General features: G+C 36.0%; 1 protein-coding gene across 5 annotated transcripts in view; it reads right to left on the bottom strand.

Annotated features, from left to right (window-relative positions):
• The window catches only part of Diaph3 (diaphanous related formin 3), a 492,745-nt gene that overhangs the window by 429,900 nt on the left and 43,212 nt on the right, over window positions 1-19,633 (bottom strand). For all 5 annotated transcript variants that reach the window (XR_012436212.1, XM_074043284.1, XM_074043286.1 and 2 more), the window contains one exon: window positions 5,757-5,933. Coding sequence is in view for 4 of the 5 variants with exons in the window: in XM_074043284.1 (XP_073899385.1) it covers window positions 5,757-5,933 (177 nt within the window). In the remaining variant the exon portion in view is untranslated. The remainder of the gene's footprint in view (window positions 1-5,756; window positions 5,934-19,633) is intronic.

Genomic DNA, 19,633 nt, shown 5'->3' with positions numbered 1-19,633 from the left:
GCATAATGAAACCTACCAAACAGTTTGAAAAGGGACAGAAGCAGGAGGGGGTACTCATCTATAGAACTGTCACAATGAAACACCCCCTCTTACTATTAATGTATGCTAATTAAAAAATAAGTAAATTTTTTTTAAATGCCAACAAGAGGAAATCATTACCAATGTCACATGTTGCACAGGGGATCAATTATTTAAAAAGCATTTACAGTTAAAGGGGTACAAAGCTACAGAAATTATAACCTATTGGTAGCTAAAGTAAACTATTCTTTATAAAAGACAGGACCCAGCATCAAAAAAGAAAAGACAAAAAAAAAAAAAAAAAAAAAAAAAACCAGCATGGTATAAAAGACAGGATGTAGAGGGAACAAGACAAAGGATGTATTAGCTTCCCATGAACAAAATAAGGATTCCAGGGGAGATTGAGGCCTGAGCCATCTAAAAAGTACTGCATTCGAAAGATAACCCAGCAGAAGAATGAATTTATGGAAAACAGGGACAGATAGCCAGATGAAGGAGAAGTCACCAGTGACATGGAAATTAAAGATGAGATTGGGGGAAGCAGAGTCACAATACCAGAGAATCAGCATTTGTAATCTTCTGCACCTGGTAGACAGAATTGTGACTATAAAAAGGCCACTACCTTAATCCCCAGAACATATGAATATAATATACTACATGGCAAAAAGACTGTAATTAAGGTGTCAAATCTTAAAATATGGACATTATCTTGGATTATCTGGATGATCCTCTTCTAACATAAGCCCTTTAAAGCAGAGACGTTTCCCTGGATGCAGACAGAAGATGGACACATCAAAAGGAGAAGCCAGAGAAATTCTAAGCGTAGACAGATTCACTACATCTGAGATGTAGGGTCACACATAAAGGTCAGGAGAAAGGCCTCTAGGTGCTAAGAGGGACCAAGTCCTACAACTGCATGGAGCTGGATTCTGCCAACAAGTTGAATGAACATGAGAGATCCTTCATAAAGCCTCCCCTAAGAGTCTGCCAGCTGACAATGACTTCAGGTTTGTGACACCTCACAATCAGTCAAGCCAACCTAGATTTCCAACCAATGCAACTCTATATTTGTTGTTTTAAGCCCCTAAATCTATGGTGATTTGTTACAACAGCAATATTCTGAAAAGTAATATAACACCAGAGGACACCAAGTGTTTACTCCTCTCCAATCTAACCATGGAGGAGACAGATTCAGTCTAGAGAAAAAGGAGAAGCTTTAGTCAGATAATAAGTTATTTATATTGGGCTAGAGATTTTATTATCTGGAAGACAACAGGAAAGTTCTGGAACCTGCCTGGGATTTACCCAGGATCTAGGAAAAAAAAAAGGTAAGAAGGCAGGTTTAAGGGGAAACAACTAGAATAAACCAGTCAATTTCAGCTAGTTCCAGTCATGTTAAGCTCATTCAAAAACACTACAAATTTCTACAAAGAGCACAAGAGCAACCACTGAAACTGACTTCAGAAATCCACACTGTTACAGTGATGAACACAACTATTTCATTTATCTAAGATACACAGAGAAACCAAGACAGGCTTTCAGCAGAAAATTCATCTACACCAAAAAACAAACAAGGGGGGAAAATCCTTAAAAAGTAGAACTAAAAATTCATCACCACTTTAGGAAAGCACATGGAAAGTAGACTATTACAGAGAACAAGTAAATCAATTTCCTAAGTAAAATAAGTAAAAACGTTGAACTATTACACTGTACTTCGCATTCATTAAGTAATCAAATCAGCAGGGTCTTTGAAAAGACTGTCTTGAGGAGGGAAAAGAGGCGCTCTTCAAAACAAAGTTTTTACTTCATTTAAAATTAAATACTTTTGATAATTGGTAAATAATATTTTTTTAAATTACACAATTATTTTTTAAATTGTACAATAACAAAATAAAGAACCTAGATACAAATTTTAAATAGTATGAAACCTCTGTAGGAGCAAATGTGAAAAGGTTAAAATGGATGGTTATTTAATGCTGCTTTCTCAAAACAATCCTTGCCTTGCACATGCTAGGCAAGCAGTGACCACTGAACTATATATACATCTCCAGTCCTTTCTTTTTTGAGACAGGGCCTACTTATGTATCCCAGGCTGGACTTGAACTTGCTATGGAGCCCAGGCTGGCCTTGAATTCATAATCCTCCTGCTTTTTGCCTACTAACAGACAGGATTCAGGCTTACTTCACCACTCCTGACAGTCAAGAGAATTTTTATTAATAAAAACATTACAAATAGGTGCAACCCAAAAATCAAGTCCAGTATAAATTTAACATTCTCCACAGACATAAAAGCAGAATGAAATTTGTCAAAAGCATGGTACCCTCAAAAAACCTAAAAACTATCATTTAGAAAAGGAAAATGACTTTAGAATCAGCTATGTTTTTCCTCTCAGAGTATTATGATATACTCAAGGAATCAAAAGGGGAAAGAAAGACTCTGTTCTTTATTTTCTAATGATCTTTGTCATGACAAACTAATTCCTTAGCACAGTGAACAGCCCTAAGAAAGCAAAAAAGCAAAATTTCATTTACTTCTGCTGAGCAAAGTGAGAATTTGCACAAGATTTGCTGCCAAGCAGACCTGTTTGAGATTTCATAAGTGATCTGGTCCAGTTATTTAAGAAGTATTCTGATTGACATGGCTCAGTAACAGAGTGCCTGCCTAGCAAGCATGACACCAGAGTTCAAACCCAGCACAGCCAAATAATACAAAGTATTCTGTAATGACTTCAAAAATGCCTAGATCCATCTGTCCTGAACGTATAACTGACAGTCTTCTTCCTTCCTCTCCAAAGAGTAACAAAAAAACCGGAATAAACTACTTTATAGATAGTCATTCTTTTAACAGTTTGTGACAATAAAATGTAGGTTCCATAAATGTTTAACATCAATTGGGAAGGCAATATCATTTATGATAAGAAAAAAAATTTTTTAAGGTAGTCAACAAGTGACCAATAAAAGTATCATTCCAAAATTTCAAGGTTAATTAAGGTAAGTGGCTCCACATATAGTACATGGAAAGAAAGGGCACTCTGCCATCTCCAGTCCTCACAGGTGGTACTGAAGACAGTCATGTCCACCCAAGCCTCATTAACAATGGCAAAGGCTAGCAAAAAAGAGGTTAAGTTTTCTTTGTTCTTGGCTGAAATTATAGCAGTTTGTGGTGCCAAAAGACTGAAGAGGATTTACATATGTGTAGTTAACAAATCAAAATTAGCACTTCATTAAGAACTGGTATAATAGATGAGTTTCCCAGGTTTAGAGTTCATGCAAAAATAAAAAGAATAAACACTAAAAATACATACACAAAACTGAAAAATTAGGAATCACACTTATTAAAAATCATAAGAAGACAAACCAGGCATTCATTCATTCTGGGCTTTTCTGAAGCTCCTGTGGACACAAACACTTGTGATGAATACAGAATAAGGCACTGCAATACAATGAACAACAAATAAACTAGCCATCAACATTTCTCAGACATCATGCACATCCTGTGCCCTGAATAGGCAAATGCAGTGATTTCCTTAAAAATTAAGCCTTTTGCCAGATGCTGGTGGCTCATGCCTGTAATCCTAGCTACTTGGGAGGCTCAGAAAGGGAAGAAAGTGATTTGACGCCATCTCTAAAAGAACCAGAGTAAAATGGACTGGAGGTGTGGCTCAAGTGGTACAGTGCCTGCTTTGCAAGTGCGAAGCCGACTTCAAACCCCAGTTCCACAAGAAGAAAAAAAGAAATGAAATGAAAAGGAAAAGAAAAGAGAAAGAAAATTAAGCCTGCCAAAACTAATAGGCAAAGGGCAGACATATACAGAATAAATCACGGTTCAGAAAAAACAGACAATTTCTCATAATGATGCATAAAATTCTATCATAATCTGTACCACGTTACCATTCCTATGTAATTTTAATGGCCTTTCTTTTGGCCCCCAGGAGCCACTGTACCCTAGCTGTATGTCTTTGTTCTCCATTATTCCATCTCCACATCTGTAGTTTTCCCTTTTGCTAACCCAAATGCTGAGTTAAGACTTGGCTCTAGTTTACCTTCTCCACTAAATTACCCTAAACTACTAATGTCATATCTAGTGTGGTTTCCTGGAAAGCTAATTAGGTATCTCAAAAACTAAAGTAGTTCCTTACTACTCTGAACTTATAAAGAACTTAATAATTAAATACTACCTTCTGGCATTTCATACTCATTTGATTTTTCAAATGTTTGTTTTAAATCCTAGGAGATTAGCAACTTGAAAGTAGGAACTACACAAATAAATAAATCTATGTAGATGAAATTACCATTCATTCGTGGAAAATGGTTTGAGTATACTTAACACATATGGGTTACTGGTCAAATTAGTTCAGTCAGGTTAAAACCTAGAGACAAGTCAGTAAGAAAATCACAATTTAGAATGAACTGAAGAAGGACATGTGTCTCTACTAGGAAAGGCACACACCAAAAGGAGCAATTGTACACATGTAACTACTGCAGGACCATAAAGAATATGGATATACTGAGAACTAACAAGGGAAGAAAACATAGTCCAAAAAGCAGCAGAGCACTGTGATCATCTTCTAAACTAAACTGAAATCAGACTGCCTACTTAGATAATATACTCAAGATAAAAATATAGCATTGGTGCTGGTAAAGATGCAGAGGGCAAAGGAGTCCTCCACACTGCTAGTAAAAATGTAAACTAGTACAACCACTAGTGGAGTCAGTATAAAGATTCATCAAAAGCTGAAAATTAACCAACCTTATGACCCTACTATAGCACTCTTGGGCATATATCTAAAGGAACGTAAATCAACATACAAGAGATTGCTGCATACACTATTCACAATAGACAAGCAGTGGAATCAACCTAGGTGCCCAAAAACAAAGGAATAGATAAAGAAAATGTGATATATATATATATATATATATATATACATAATGGAGTATTATTCAGCCATAATGAAGAAGGAAATTTTGCTGTTTGCAGAAAAAATGGCTGCAACTGGAGATCATATTGAGTGAAATAAGCCACATATCACATGTTTTGATTCATATGATAAAAATAACAGAAGTGGGACTTGAGTGCAGAAAGAGACACTGTAGGAGGGAGGGAGTATTCAAATGGGTCAGGGAGGGAAAATTAAAAGGGTAGGAACATGAGGATCAAGTATGTTTCATATTTATATAGAGAGATAGAATAAAGAAGCCCATCAAATACTGTTTTTAAAACAGAAGGAGGGAAGGGGGTTAAGAAAATATAATAGAAGAGATGAACTTCCTCAAATACATACAAAATATTTGCATAAATGGAATTGTCACATGAAACCCCATGTACTATTAATGAATCCTAAGTTTAAATATATATACATATGCATGTGTGTGTATATCCACATATATACTATACAGTGATACTACACAGTGTTTTTTTTACATACCCTGATGCATTTCTCCAGTCTTATTTTTGTAACCTAAAAGCAATCTATAAAACAGGCGTAGTGGTACATGTCTGCAATCTCAGTACTTGAAAGGCAGAAGGAGGAGGTTCCTGAGTTCCAGGCCAGCCTAGGCTACATAGCAAGACCTGTCTCAAAAAAATAAAAAGAGCAATCTATAGCTATAATGCTATCTTAAATGATCTCTAGAATCACCCTATGGACCATGACTTCCTACTGTGCTTACAGTTCCATTAATATGTGCAAGAGCTAAGGTTCTTCTTCAAACATTTTATAAAGAATCAAACACCTTACCATCATCTTTTCAAAAAGCTGTAAGACTTGATTGTCTGGCAGTGACTTTGGAATGTTCTCCATCATCTCTGAAGATGCAGGTGAGCAATCGCTGCTTGTAAATGCAGCCTTTAGGCTGGAAAGAGGAGGTTTCTCTTTCTTGCTCCCCGGGATTCTTATGCTGGCAAATTTGTCCAGCTACAAAGAAAAATAACACACATATAAGTATTTCCTCTCTCAGCATTTATCTAATTCCAAACATCAAAAGAACAAACAAGGCCAATCACATTATTACTGTAATTTCATCACAAGGCAATCAGGATTAGAAATTTTTAAGTTAATAATAATAAATACAAAAAGTCGTGAAAAGTTTCCAGGAAGTTATACAATCATAAAAAATCCTTCCTAAACTTACAATTACAAATTTGAGATTCTAGTGATAGTAATTTCTGCTTTATAGATTTTTGTAAAACTAAATAGTTTTACAAAACCAACTCAGCTAACTTAGTGGTGGCACCACTAAGTGATAGACACAATATTCTGTTGTCCTGCTCCTGGCCTACCTCCTGCTACGTTGTCAAGTGCCTAGTGGGGGAAAAAGGAAGAACAGGACATGATTTAAGAATTTTAAGAACTGAATTCAGCTTATCTCTTCATAGTTTCTTAGTCTGATAACACATCTCTTTGCTCAAGCTGTTCTATATTGGAAGATCTTGAACATCTAGAGAGCAGGATTATGAAAGCCTTAAGGAATAAAGCTAGGTTTTTGTTGTAATAGGACTCCATCCACAACTAGATCAAATAGTTTGCTGATGTTTAAAAATGTGTAGACATTAGTTCAGAAAGTTAATCATTCATTCATAACTGTTTGAATGTTACAAATTGTATTTCTCACAAAGAACCCAAGCTCATATTTCAAACTTACATGATTTTCAACAATCAAAAGGGCAAAAAGTCTTAAAGTAGGTATCAAGAATGTATGTATATTTTAAATCAATGATTCTGTGAACTGCTTATCATTGCCATATACATTAAGCTATTGTTTTCACCTGACTACTCACCATGGCAGCTACTAGCCATGTAATGGCTACTGAATTAAAACAAATGATATTAAAAATTCAGTTTCTTTACCAGGCCCAGTAGCTTACCCTTGTAAATCCTAGATACTTGGAAGGATCAAAATTCATGGCCAGCCCAGGCAAACAGTTAACAATATCCCATCTTAGCTAATAAATTTGAGTATGGTAATGGTTGCGCATCACTACAGATACACCAGAAATGTGAATAGAGGGCTCCCACTCCAGGCCAGCCCAAGCATAAAAGTGAGACCCTATTCAAAAAATAACTAAAGCAAAAAGAGCTAAGGGCATGGCTCAACTGGTAGAGCACTTGCCTAGTAAGCACAAGGCCCTGCGTTCAAACCCCAGTGCCACCCCACTGAAAAAAAAATACTCAGTTCTTTGGCTGTACTAGCCAAATTTAAAGTGCTAATGGCTACCATATTGCTCCAAGAATACACAGAACATTTCCACTATCACAAAAAGTTCTATTAGAGCTAGTATAACCATTAAGGAAATCTGACATTTAAAAATCTCAATTTAAAAAAATATGCCATGGTATTGATTATTTAATTTAGTAAAGAAAGGATTTCAACTAATAAGATATAAAGATAATAATGGTTTCAATTCAAAATAGGCCTCCAAATTTACTATGAAGATAGTGTCTAGGACAATTTCTTGTAAAATTTAGAAAGTAGTTATAAAATACCACTGCTTTCATCCCAAAAAATAACATAAGCCAGAAAACTTACAAAATTATGTTTCAATTTACCAAAAAGATGAGGACACAAAGAATACCAAGAAGTGACAAGAATAAGTGCCCTTATTCTTCTAATCAACTTAATAAACTATTGACAGTTGCATGGATGCTCACATGAGAGACTGGAATTCCAAACAGTACTGATTACAAAGCCCCTGCCATACAGCCAATCTGTCCCCACCTACCAACTTTCCCTCAAAGCTTTTGTCAGCTGCAATGGGTAGCTACTGTCTCCCAGTAGCTGAGACAGATCAGGAAAGCTGAACAAGAACCCTCATGAGGCAGAGAGGCTGCCTAAGGTTGTGGACAAGGCCAAAGACCTGAGAGAAATGCCCAGGACACATTCCATTCCCCACTGTCTGAAGGGTATGGACAGGTTAGCAGCTCAAAGTTTTCCTAACTAGGGTGCCAAAAGTGGAAATGGAAACAAAAAGACCATTCTACAATATAATCCTAAAAATGTACATCAGAACTTTAAAGGAGAGAGATATCCCAGAGCTTTGAAAGAAGCTGGTAGTACAGTGTGGAAAAAAAAAAAAAAAAAAGATAGCCATATTCTCAGTAATGCTCAGATCCCAAGCCCTCACAAGAGGTAAAGCCATAGATGAGCTGACTCAAAACTAAAGAAGCAACAAAGTACAGCTCCATTTCAACTTCAGATGAAGGGCAGCCAGGAGGAAGAAGAGCAGGCCCTTTCTGAGGAGAATTATTTACTTTGGCCTTATTGTACTTCAATAAAGGCCCAGTACACAGTTAAATATCATGAGACAAACAAAAGAACATGAAATATGAGCCATAGTCAAAAATAACAGACCTAGAGATGGCCCAAATGTTGAACTTACCAGACAAGCAGCTTAAGATATGATTAATGAAAATGTTGAAAGGATAGAATGAAAATAGATTGAACACCACAAATGAGAGATTAGGGATTTATTTCAGTAGCAAAGTCACAGAAACTACTTTAAAAAGGGAGTGGAATGGGAAGCTGGAATAAAAGGAGCAACCAAGGTCTCTGATAATAATGTGAAATGGCATAACACAAATGTAACTGCAGTCCAGAAGAAGAAGAGAGTAAAAGAATGGTGCACAAGAAATATTTCAAGAAATAGACTAAGGAAAAGTGATTTTTAACACACACACACACACAGCAACTCACAGATCCAAGGAGTTCAATAAAACTCAAACAGCATGGCAAAATAAGAAGGGTGGAAAAAAAAGGAAAATCCACACACTTAGCCATTTCAAATCAAACTGCTGAAAAATAAAACATAAAGAGCAAAACAAAGTGCAAGTAGAGAAATAAAAACACATTATATAGGAGAAAAACTATACAATATGACAGCTAATTTATCACCAGAAGCAATGGCAATGGTTCTCAAAGAACTGAAAGGCATCTTTAAAGTCTGAAAAAGAAGTACTGCCTTTCTGGGATTCTATTTCAAGTGAACATATCTTGCATTAGTAGAAGCAAAATGAAGACACTTTCAGACAGACTAAAGCTGGGAGAATCTGTCTCCAGTAGACCTCCACCGAAGAAAGTATTAGAGAAGTTTCTCAGGCTAAAGGAAAATGGTATTATATGGAATTCCAGATCCATGAAAAGAAATGAGGAGCTGTGAGAATGTATTAGATGCTGGTGATACAAAGATAAGTGAGTTGTACAAGACTTACCTTAAATAACAATCAAGTGGAGACAAGCACATAAACAGGTAATTATACAGCTATATAGAAACATAGCAGGTTCCTGTATTATAGTATATAATATACAAAAAGGGTGGCATCAACTCACCAAACATAAGCGTTATCTACTTTGAAATTACCCAGAAATATGAATCTATATCCAGAAGTTACTGTTTCTACGTAGATTTGTACTGTAATTCCTGATTTTTGTTGAAAAAAAGTAGGAGACACAGAAAAACTTGCTTTAAGACATAGGACTTCTGTAGAAAGAAAAATGTACGTATAAACACAATGTCTTGGAGGATGGATAACATCAAAAAGGGAATTTTCAGACCTTGCACAACCTAGCTGTTTAAGTTAGCATACTATCATTTTAAATCTTCTAATAAAACTGCTTCTTCTTAACAAAAAAGAAAAAGAAAAAAAAAGACACAGGCTTGATTACTCTGTCTCCTCAGTTGTTACAGCAGTTCTGTACAGGTAACATCAACTCCTGAGTTAGAAACCATCCTGACTCATCTTCAATATACAAAGTGTGACTTCATTAATATTCTAAACTTATAATGAAATGAAATTAAGCAAAACATCATTAATGCAACATCAATATTATAAATGTAAACATGTCAATAAGTGGGAATCATAAAATGAAGTACTTAACAAGCTAATATGTAAATGCCCAAACTAATGGCTGTATGAATGATACAAGAGTTCTTAAAATTTTGGTTTTCAATGAAAATCAGTACTTTTTAAAATATGAATCTCTAAAAGTTACAAAAAAAACAATGGCTAATATTTACTGAACCCTTTCTATATGTTAGGCACCAGGTTAAGAACCTGAAATGCAGCATTGGGTTATCATATTTGTTTAATCCTTACAATGAAGAAACTTCATGTCTAAATAAAGGATATACTACAAAACACTCATACATAAAAAATTTATAGAATAGCACAAAGAAAAAAATTCAACCCATTATGCTAACAGTAAAACTACATTTGTATCAGTAAAAAATACAATTTGTAAAAATAATAAAGTAGAATTACCACATCTCCCCATGTGCATAGCATCTAAACTCTAGGGAAAGGTTGAATTTTTACCCAAATAGAAAAAGCAAATTTGTACCTTACCACTATATAGCTGGCCCAAGGCAAGAAAGGAAAAATTAGCATATTCTAGCTCCTAAATCTACAAAGGTCCAAATAGTAATATGAAACACAAAAAGATCAGAGTTTCATACTTTTGGTGTAATGCTTTTATTTATCTTCCCTGATTAGAAGGGTGAAAGACATAATAAGGAAAGAAATACAAGAGGAAAATACAATTCTTCTTCCTATACTAGAACAGTATAGAACAGTAGATTGAATCTGTTGAATAACTCAGGCTTATAAAAAACCATTCCAAGGTATGTCCTGCTCTACTAAGTACTCCAGATAAATACCACAAAATCTAGGCACTAATACAGAACTAGGACACAGCAAATTATTTAAATGTGCTAAAGAGGTTTCATTTTTTAAAGTGATGCTATGATGATTCTGCTCACAAATGAAAAAAATCACTCCTACTTTACCTTCCATGGGACTGAACATACAATTTGCTTTTAAAGTGAGGCACAATAGAATATACCAGCAAATTTTAAAAATACTTTTGTACATAAAATTATGATGAAATCTCCATCACTTATTGAATGCAGGTTTGCTGTCACCTTGAATTTGACGATTTGGCTGGGTATAATTTGGGTATTTTATGACTTATGTACTTTATTCTTTAATTCTTTTAAAGTCAAGCTAGAAACTCAACTCAATCAGTGAAGTACACAACAATTCACACTGAAGAACTGCTTAAACACACATAAGACAAAATTCTGTTATAATGCTATTTGAAGGTGGTACACCACACTTAATTAAGCAGGCTTTGACTGCGTCTGGGGTATACTAAGTTTTATAAATTAATATCACTTATCATCAGGGGAAGTTAAATGAGCACCCTACTGAGTATTATCTCATACTGAGTAATCATACTGATAATCAGTAATGACAGCTTAAATAAAATTAATTAAACAAAAAACAGGCTCTAAAAAACTATCTGTATTTTAGCTACAATATGACATTATAATAGTGAAAACTCAGTGTTTTGAATTTTCATTATTAGATCACTGTAAATACCAACAGAGTAGTACTGTTTAAATTTTAAAGGAAACACAGTGTAGTTATTAGTCATCTTATAATTTCACTAGTCTGAAAAATTATATATGATCATAAACATAGTTCCTTAGAACAAAAGTTTCTTCTGATTACAGAATCAATTCTATCAAAAGGCATACATGAATATCTGAAATATAAAGTATACTGCTTAAAACTACATATCAATTTTCATGCAATTTTATAATTCAGGAGGCAATTAAAAAGCTTGGCTTTTTAATTAGATTTATTACTAACCAAGCAACTTGCTGATTAAAAACATGCTCCAGAGTCTGACTTCTGAATTCTGCCCAGACACTGGCTTGCTGTGTTGCCATAAACCTTCTTCAGATACTTATACCGGTCATCCTAGTGCCTGTCACAAAGAAGTGTTAACAGGAAATAAGCTGCTACCCCCTTTCCATTTCAGGTGAGAAGGCCTAAAATGGTTTTCTGACCACTCCATGTAAAGTAGCACATGCATCCACCCCATTCTCTGTCACAGCACACAGTACACTCTGCATGGCCTTTCAAATGACTTGTAAAAATCTGTAACCATTTCATTTCCTTTGTAATTGCGAACTATCTCTTTCCCACTAAAATTTAAAAGCCACACTAGGTAAACCATGCTAGGCCAACCATTATCGTAGTCACTGTGGTAGCCAGTCTCTAAGATGACCCCCAATGATCCTCTGACTTATGCAACTGTTAAGCTATTGTGGAAATTACAGAAAATAACGTACAAGACTTGGTCATAAAAGATATTAGTTTTTGCCTTATTCCCTCTTGGCTCATTCACTCTGGGGTATGCCAGCTACCAGATATGAGAACCTAAGAGTACCTAAGACACACATGACAAAGAACTGAGACCTTCCACAAAAGATTAAAAGACCTCTTGCCAACAGCCATGTGAACTTCATCTTGGAAGTCACAGTCTAGCCTTTAGATGACTATAGCTCTAGCCAATACCTTCACTGCAGCCTCGTGAGAGACCCTAAGCCAAAACAACCCTGCTAAGCAACTACTAAACATCTGTTTAAAACAACGTTTGCTGGTTTAGGCCACAAGAATTATAGCCATTTGTTACATACTCACATTCAACTATGACAGTCACAGGTATATATTCAGGCTATATAACATAGGACCTAGCAGATAGCTAGTAGTCAATTGATTGTTGAAGTTATGAATGGCTAAGTTCTGAATGATAAAAGTATTATAAAATATGGTGCCATCTCTGCAGCTGTTCCCTACTTGGGGAAAAATACATGATAAACAACAAAGTGCAACTTAAGGTAAAATATTTTAAGTGCCGCCGAGAAAACCATAAACAAATTAGCAACAGATAGGAATGAATTATTAATTCTGGAATGGAGAAATCCTCTCAAGAGATTTTGGAAAGGGAGTGAAGTCAGGAAGCCATGTAAGACTGATACACGAATTACATGAGAGTAACATGTATAGAGAGTACATGTTACCAGCTGAGCAGTATGCCTGTCTGTCCCATCTCTTTACTAAAATGTTAGCAACATCACTTCCACAAATATCCTGCCAGATGAAAAACTGACCATTTGTAGTTTCAGGTATGATAAACTAACCATCCCAGTCTCAGCCACAGTCTTATCACACAGTAACAATTCCTATTACCCCACCAACTACTGCAATTTTGAATTCAATATCCTCAACGTTATAAAAAGTTCTTTAGTCAGAGAAATTTTAAAAGTTCTTTAGTCAGTGCTCCCCCCTCAAAAAGAATTGTGGGTATAATATCTTGTTCACATTTAGGTTTCACATGATAGTTCAACACCCACGGAGATTCCCACATAGGGAAGAACTGAGGCCTCTTTCCAAAATCAACAACCTGCCAGTCATGAGGAAGCCACTGTGGAAATGGATACTCAGTCCCATCAGAACTTCAGATGACTATAGCCTAGGCCTGCGTCCTGATGACAATCTCATAAAAGACTTCAAATCAGAACTATCTTGCTTTACTGGTTCCAAGTTTCTGACCCAAAAAACTTTCAAAAAATGTGGTTTTAAACTACATTTCAAAAAAATTGTGTTATTCAACAATAGATGATTAAGATGGAACTTCTCACAGAATACTTTAAAATGTCTAAATTAAAACTATATATGATTATAAGGAAAACATCAAAATAAAATGGGGCTATCAAAATATTAAATGAAATTGTAATATAGTAATTGGTGTTCTTCACTACTGCATTAAATAACAATTAGCAAGTCTAATTTCAACAATGTTGGGTATAAGTTAGAAGTATCTCTAATAACTACAATGTGCTCTGAAAATATTTGTGAAACCTATTCATGATAAACTCACAGATCAGATACTACTGTGGTCTTTTGGGTGGGTTTTTTCCTGGGGTCTGAGACAGAGGGTCATACCTGATAGTTTTCCCTATATTCATAATTGAAAAAATAATAAATTACACTTTCAAAGCTAGGGAAAAGATTTAATCTTTTTTTCAAGGGCACCATGAGTTCTACCACAGATCTGTTGGTGGCAAATAGATCCCAGGTTAAGACTCTGGTGGTGGATATGGAATGGTAACAAAAGCAGTGGTAAAGAAGTAACTCAAGTTCTAAGGCTTTCAGTGATTCAGGGGGAGGGGTAGAAGACCAACAAGAAGAATGCAACAGGCTACACACGCTGACAGTTTGTGACACCAAAAGAACATGGAAACTTTTTTTTTTCCTTTATTTTTTTTTCTTTTTTTGGGGGTGAGGGGAGCAGTGGGACTGGTTTTGAATGCAGGGCTTTGTGCTTGCAAAGCAGATAACTCTACCATTTCAGCCACACCTCTAACCTGGAAGCTTTTGAAGGAAGAAGCCACCAGGAAAGTAAAGCCATCAAAGAATATACAAGTTTCAATTACAACAAGGAAGAATGAAAACATCAGAAGGTATCAGACTTTGAGTTCCAAAGGGAAAAGTAGGATGGTGTGGGAAGTCTGGAAGAGTTAAGGTAATAAAGGGACGTGAGCTAAGGGAAGCAAGGGGATTCTTAGTGACTGCTGATGGTGGCTCATGTTAACTGAAAAGTGATTGGAATTGTGATAACTAGTGAAAATTAATAAATGCAAAGCAAGTCATATGTAACGTACCTCACTAATTTATCTTCTCTCTGTCCCTACTACCATCAGAGCCTAGTATAGGCCACTTGGATTATTGCTAATCAACTTGCAAGTCTTCACTACCTCTCAACCCACACCACTCCAAGCAATTCTCTACACAGACATCCTTTTGATCTTACTGAAAATGCAAATCCAATCATGTCCTTCATGCCTGCTTCAAACTTTCCCATGGCTCCCCATTACTCAGAAGATGACATTCAAATATCTTGCCATGGTTCTAAGGTCACCTTGATCTGAACCTTACTTCCTACCAGACAATGTTTTCGGCACTCTACAACCTTACACCATGTGATCTAGATGTAATGAATAATCTAGTCTCCTAAACATGCATATGCTGTTCCTTGTGTCTATAAGTTATCATCCCATCCTCTTATCTGGCTAATATCAACTCAATCTTCAGGTATCAACTTGAGCTACAGTTCATGAAGTGATCCTTCCTGACTCTACAAGAACACAACAGATGTCCAGAGACCTGGTACTTGCCATTAAATGTGCATTTAGTGAGTAAGGCTTTAAGCCACTGAGAACAGATAATTATTTTACTCACTAAACTACCCTTGGAACTTAGTATGGTTTTAAGCACAGAGTGAAAGTTCTGCTAATGTTCGTTTAGTAAATTAATATCTTCTTATCTTCCAGGCCTGGGACGCAGCCATTGTTCCTTGAGTTACTAAATTATTCTGAACAGTATTTTAAATAAAAGCATATCAGGGAAAAATACCAGATATTTATACATTTTATATATTCAGTAAGAAAACCCAGACTCTTCCCAACACTGGTAATTCACAGAACAATCTCCCTACACTAAAAGCAAGCATAAATTTCTGTAACTCAATATGATAATGTAAGGAATACTTGGATCTTGAATGTCCCCCAAAGGCCCATCTGTCAACAGCTTGATCCCCAGCCCACCGTGCTATTGGGAGATGTTGGAACCTTTAGGAGTTAGAGCCTAGTAGAAGGAAGTTAGGCCACTGGGGGCATGTCCTTGATACTGGAAACCATGGGCCCTTTCCTCTCTCTTTGCTTCTTGGCTACCATGAATGGAACTGACTTATGCCCTGCCCTCCTGCCATGATGTACTGCACTACTACAGAACAAAGCAACAGCACCAACTGACCACTGAAACCTTGAGACAAAAATAAACCTTTCCTCCTTCTAAGTTGATTATCTCATGTTTCTTGGTATAGTAACAAGAAAGCTGATTATCACAGGCAGTAAACTGGGAAAATATCCAAAGGAAAGGGACACAAATCACTAACAAAGAATTCAATAACCCAAAGTTACACCTACCCACATCAACTTAAAGTACAATTCTAATCATATATTCAATTTTCTTTTCTTAGCAGTACTGGGTTTTGAACTCAGAGCCTTGTAGCACTCTTACAGCTGGGGCCACAACCCAGCCCTTTTTGCTTTGTTTTTCAGATAGGGTCTTGTACTTTTGCCCAGGGCAGCTTTGGACCTCGAATCTCCTCCCTCTGCCTCTTGAGTAAGCTATGATTACAAGTGTGTACCATGATACTCAGCTTGTTTTTGAGATAGGATCTCGTTAGCTTTTGCTCAGGCTAGCCTCTAGCTAGTCTCGAGACTAGCTAGAGGCTATCCTATCTCTGCCTCACCAAGTATTCAAACATTATTACTAGTACATACTTAAAGGAAGTATAAACTAGCTCTCTAAATAAATATTGTACATTATTTTTAAAGGCACAGCTCAATATTGCCCATACACGAAATCATCTGCTTCCTAACTGCCAACCTGACATGGTCCATTAGGAACCCATTTTGATGATGTCCTGGAAGTAAATATATTTACACTGCAAGGTTAAAAAAAAAAAAGAAGAAGAAGAAGAAAAAATACACAACTGCCAGCCTGGATTCCAACCTGTCCTTCAAAACTCACATGAGAGTTGTTCCCAAGAATCATGTTAACTTAATATGCCCACTGAACCCTATAAATTGTTGCAGCTCGTCATACCACATTACAACTACTGATGTATACCCACCTGTTTCCCACTGTTTCCAGGCCAAGACAATCTTATAAATTGTTGTAGTACTGTAACAGTACTGGGTACTCAATAAATACTTAATGAATGAGCTGACAAAAGGACAGATACACAGGTCTGAACACCCGACTACATTTTAGTAAATTCCACCCTGAGGGCTCTTGATGCTATTCCCACGTTTCTACTGATTTGAGGAGGCACTCTCTAAACCATCCCATAAATATTTAAAGATTCTGAAATAGTACTTCAGTGCTACTATGAAAATCTAAGTACAGGAAGTCCTAATTAACTGATATTAATGGGCTTTGAAAGGCCCACCTGACTTTGTAAACACTTTAAATCCTACAGAATGTGTTTTGATGTATTTTACTATATATTGAATTGCCCCATTCCGTGATGATATTTTTCCTTTACATAGAAGAGTATATTCTGTTTTACAGGAAGTATATACAGGAGTATATAGTTTTACAGGAAGAACTGAAAAATACCACATATTTTCCTTTATCACTTTTTTTAACTTCCAAGGGAAATACACAAAGTTAACAGAAATACAAAATGAACTTAAATTATATTCTACTAGGCTAATAAGAAAATTTTAAGTAATTCTTTTAAATTGTGGTATTTTTAAGGTACTCAAAAGCTACATATAAGTTCAAATGACCAAAGCCACTATTTCTTCTTTCATACATGTGATGTCTATTTCCACATACATCCCACAAAACCTAGAACAGTAGCACAGTAAGTATAGCAAAGTCTACAGGTAAACATAGCCCATCCTGTTGGATCACATTTATAGAGAGATCTGTCATCTAGTGAACTACTCTCACAGGAAACACTGAGGACATACAAGAGTCATCTGGTTACACTTATTATATTGAGAAAGTCAGAAGGTCCACCATGCACTGACAGGAGGCATGACAATAGCGACATGAGAGCTTTTCAAAACACTCATCAGAACCCATCCCAGACCAAGCAATATCCAGAGTGGCTCCAAGACTTCAATTCCATGGGGAGCTTTCAAGGGAACCAGGAGAGCCTGACCCTGTATCTGGAGCAGGCCACAGCTATAACAAGACTTGTAAAATGATTTCCATACAGAGAAGTTTTTCTGTGTTCTTTACCATTTAATGAAATCACATATTCCTTTAACTGCTGATCTCTCTCAAATATCCCTATTCCTATGGCATAGACCTTCTTTCAGTTTGGCTTACTAGAAATATTTAAAACAGTTCATTTCTCATCACAGAAAGCTTCTTACAGTATGTCTTCACAATTATAATAATTTTCTGAGGATTAAGGTTAATGGCTGTGACACAATTTTTCCCTGTCATTTTAAAAGTGACAAGTCTAATATAGATGGCCTGAAAAGAAAAGCAGAAAATAATGAGATACACTTACAGATTTCACACTTAGCACTCTCCATGGAGAAAGGGATAGTACTTCCACGCTGCTAGTGCTTTAGATTAAGATATTCTCTAGAGCCAGCCTGCCTGAGTTTTCCTGGCTACTCCTGTGACATTGAGCATGTTAGTTAAGCTCTCTTGCCTCAATGTCCCCATCTTTAAAAATGGGAGTAAAAGTACATACAGGCTTATGTGAAGATGAAATGCATTTATATAGCTAACATTTGTAATACTATTCAGCACCTAGCTGATGATTACACAGCACTTATACCTTTTAATCAGCAGCCATTTTCTCTAGTTATGTTTTTATTTATTTTCTTTTTTATCTTAAATATATTTTAGGTACAGGAAAGAAAGGCCGGCCTCCACACTACTAATTTAGTGGCCACATGTGTACAAAGGAAGGGTTTCTGAGCCCCTAACCTAAGTTCATGAATGCCAGCGTCTTCTGTGCTTGCCCCCAGGTATGTTTTTAATTTCCCTAAGTAATCACTTCTCCTCTGAAACGTTCCTACGTATTGAGGGATGTGCATAAAGTTAGGCAGGGTTCTACCATGAAGGCCTTATGTGCCACGATAAAAAGCTTGGGCTTAACTTATAGATAACAGGTGCAACTGAGCACTCTCAATAGTATTCTAATAGAAGGAATTCAGAGGAGGTAAGAGTCAAGAAATAATTTAAGAGAACCTTTTAAGAGAAAATAAAAATAAAAATAAGTGTAGGAGGAAAGTGAAGGGTTTAACTCAAGGCATGCCGAGTTTCTTGCACAAACAGGACATCCATGTGATGGTTATCTGGAAGCCAATACATTAATATGTCTCTACTGGAGGAAAAGGCCATAGATAGGAGTATAGATGAGAGTAGATACCTTTCAGAGGTGATCATCCAGGTAAAGCACTATAGACACAGGAAAAGAGCAATAACTTTAGAAAAGAAACAGGAGAAACAAAAATAGTTTAAAATAGGGTAAAGGGGGAAAAGACCAACAACACAAAAGGAGATAAAAAGGAAAGGTCAGAGGAGTATGAAACCAAGAAAATCTGGTATCACAGAAGCCAAGGAATCTTTGTTCTTCAAGAAGGAAGCAGACAACTACACTAAATAAAGTACATAAATCCAGGAAATTTTGAAGGAATAAAAACTAATAATTACTACGAGGGATTTTTTTAAAAGATCATTTCATAATGCTTAACAATTCACAACAATCCTAAATCTATACAGTCAGCCTTCCACATATGCAGAGTCCAGCAACCATGGATCAAAAACATAGTCAGGCCTATTATTTTTGTGTCGTAAGACTGTGTCTGTACTAAGAATTTTTTCTTGTCATTATTCTCTAAACAATGCAGTATAATTACTATTTACATAGAGCTTACATTGTAAAAAGTCTTATATAAGTAATCATGAGATGATTTAAAGTATATAGGAAGATGTGCATTTTACATAAGGGACTTGAGCATCAATGGATTTTGGTATTTTCAGTGGGTCCTGGAACAAATACCCCATGGATACTAAGGAACAACTGTATGCTCTTATCTGCAAAGCTTCAAAATACATGAAGGAAAACTGATAGCACTTAAAAGAGAAATAAAAGTATAGTTGGAAAATTCAACACCTCCTCATCAATAATTATTAGAAAAGTCAGCAAGGATATAGAAAATGTGAGC

The sequence above is a fragment of the Castor canadensis genome, chromosome 10 (genome assembly GCF_047511655.1).
Source record: "Castor canadensis chromosome 10, mCasCan1.hap1v2, whole genome shotgun sequence".
Lineage (NCBI taxonomy): Eukaryota > Metazoa > Chordata > Mammalia > Rodentia > Castoridae > Castor > Castor canadensis.
This window is presented reverse-complemented; position numbering and strand designations above follow the sequence as displayed.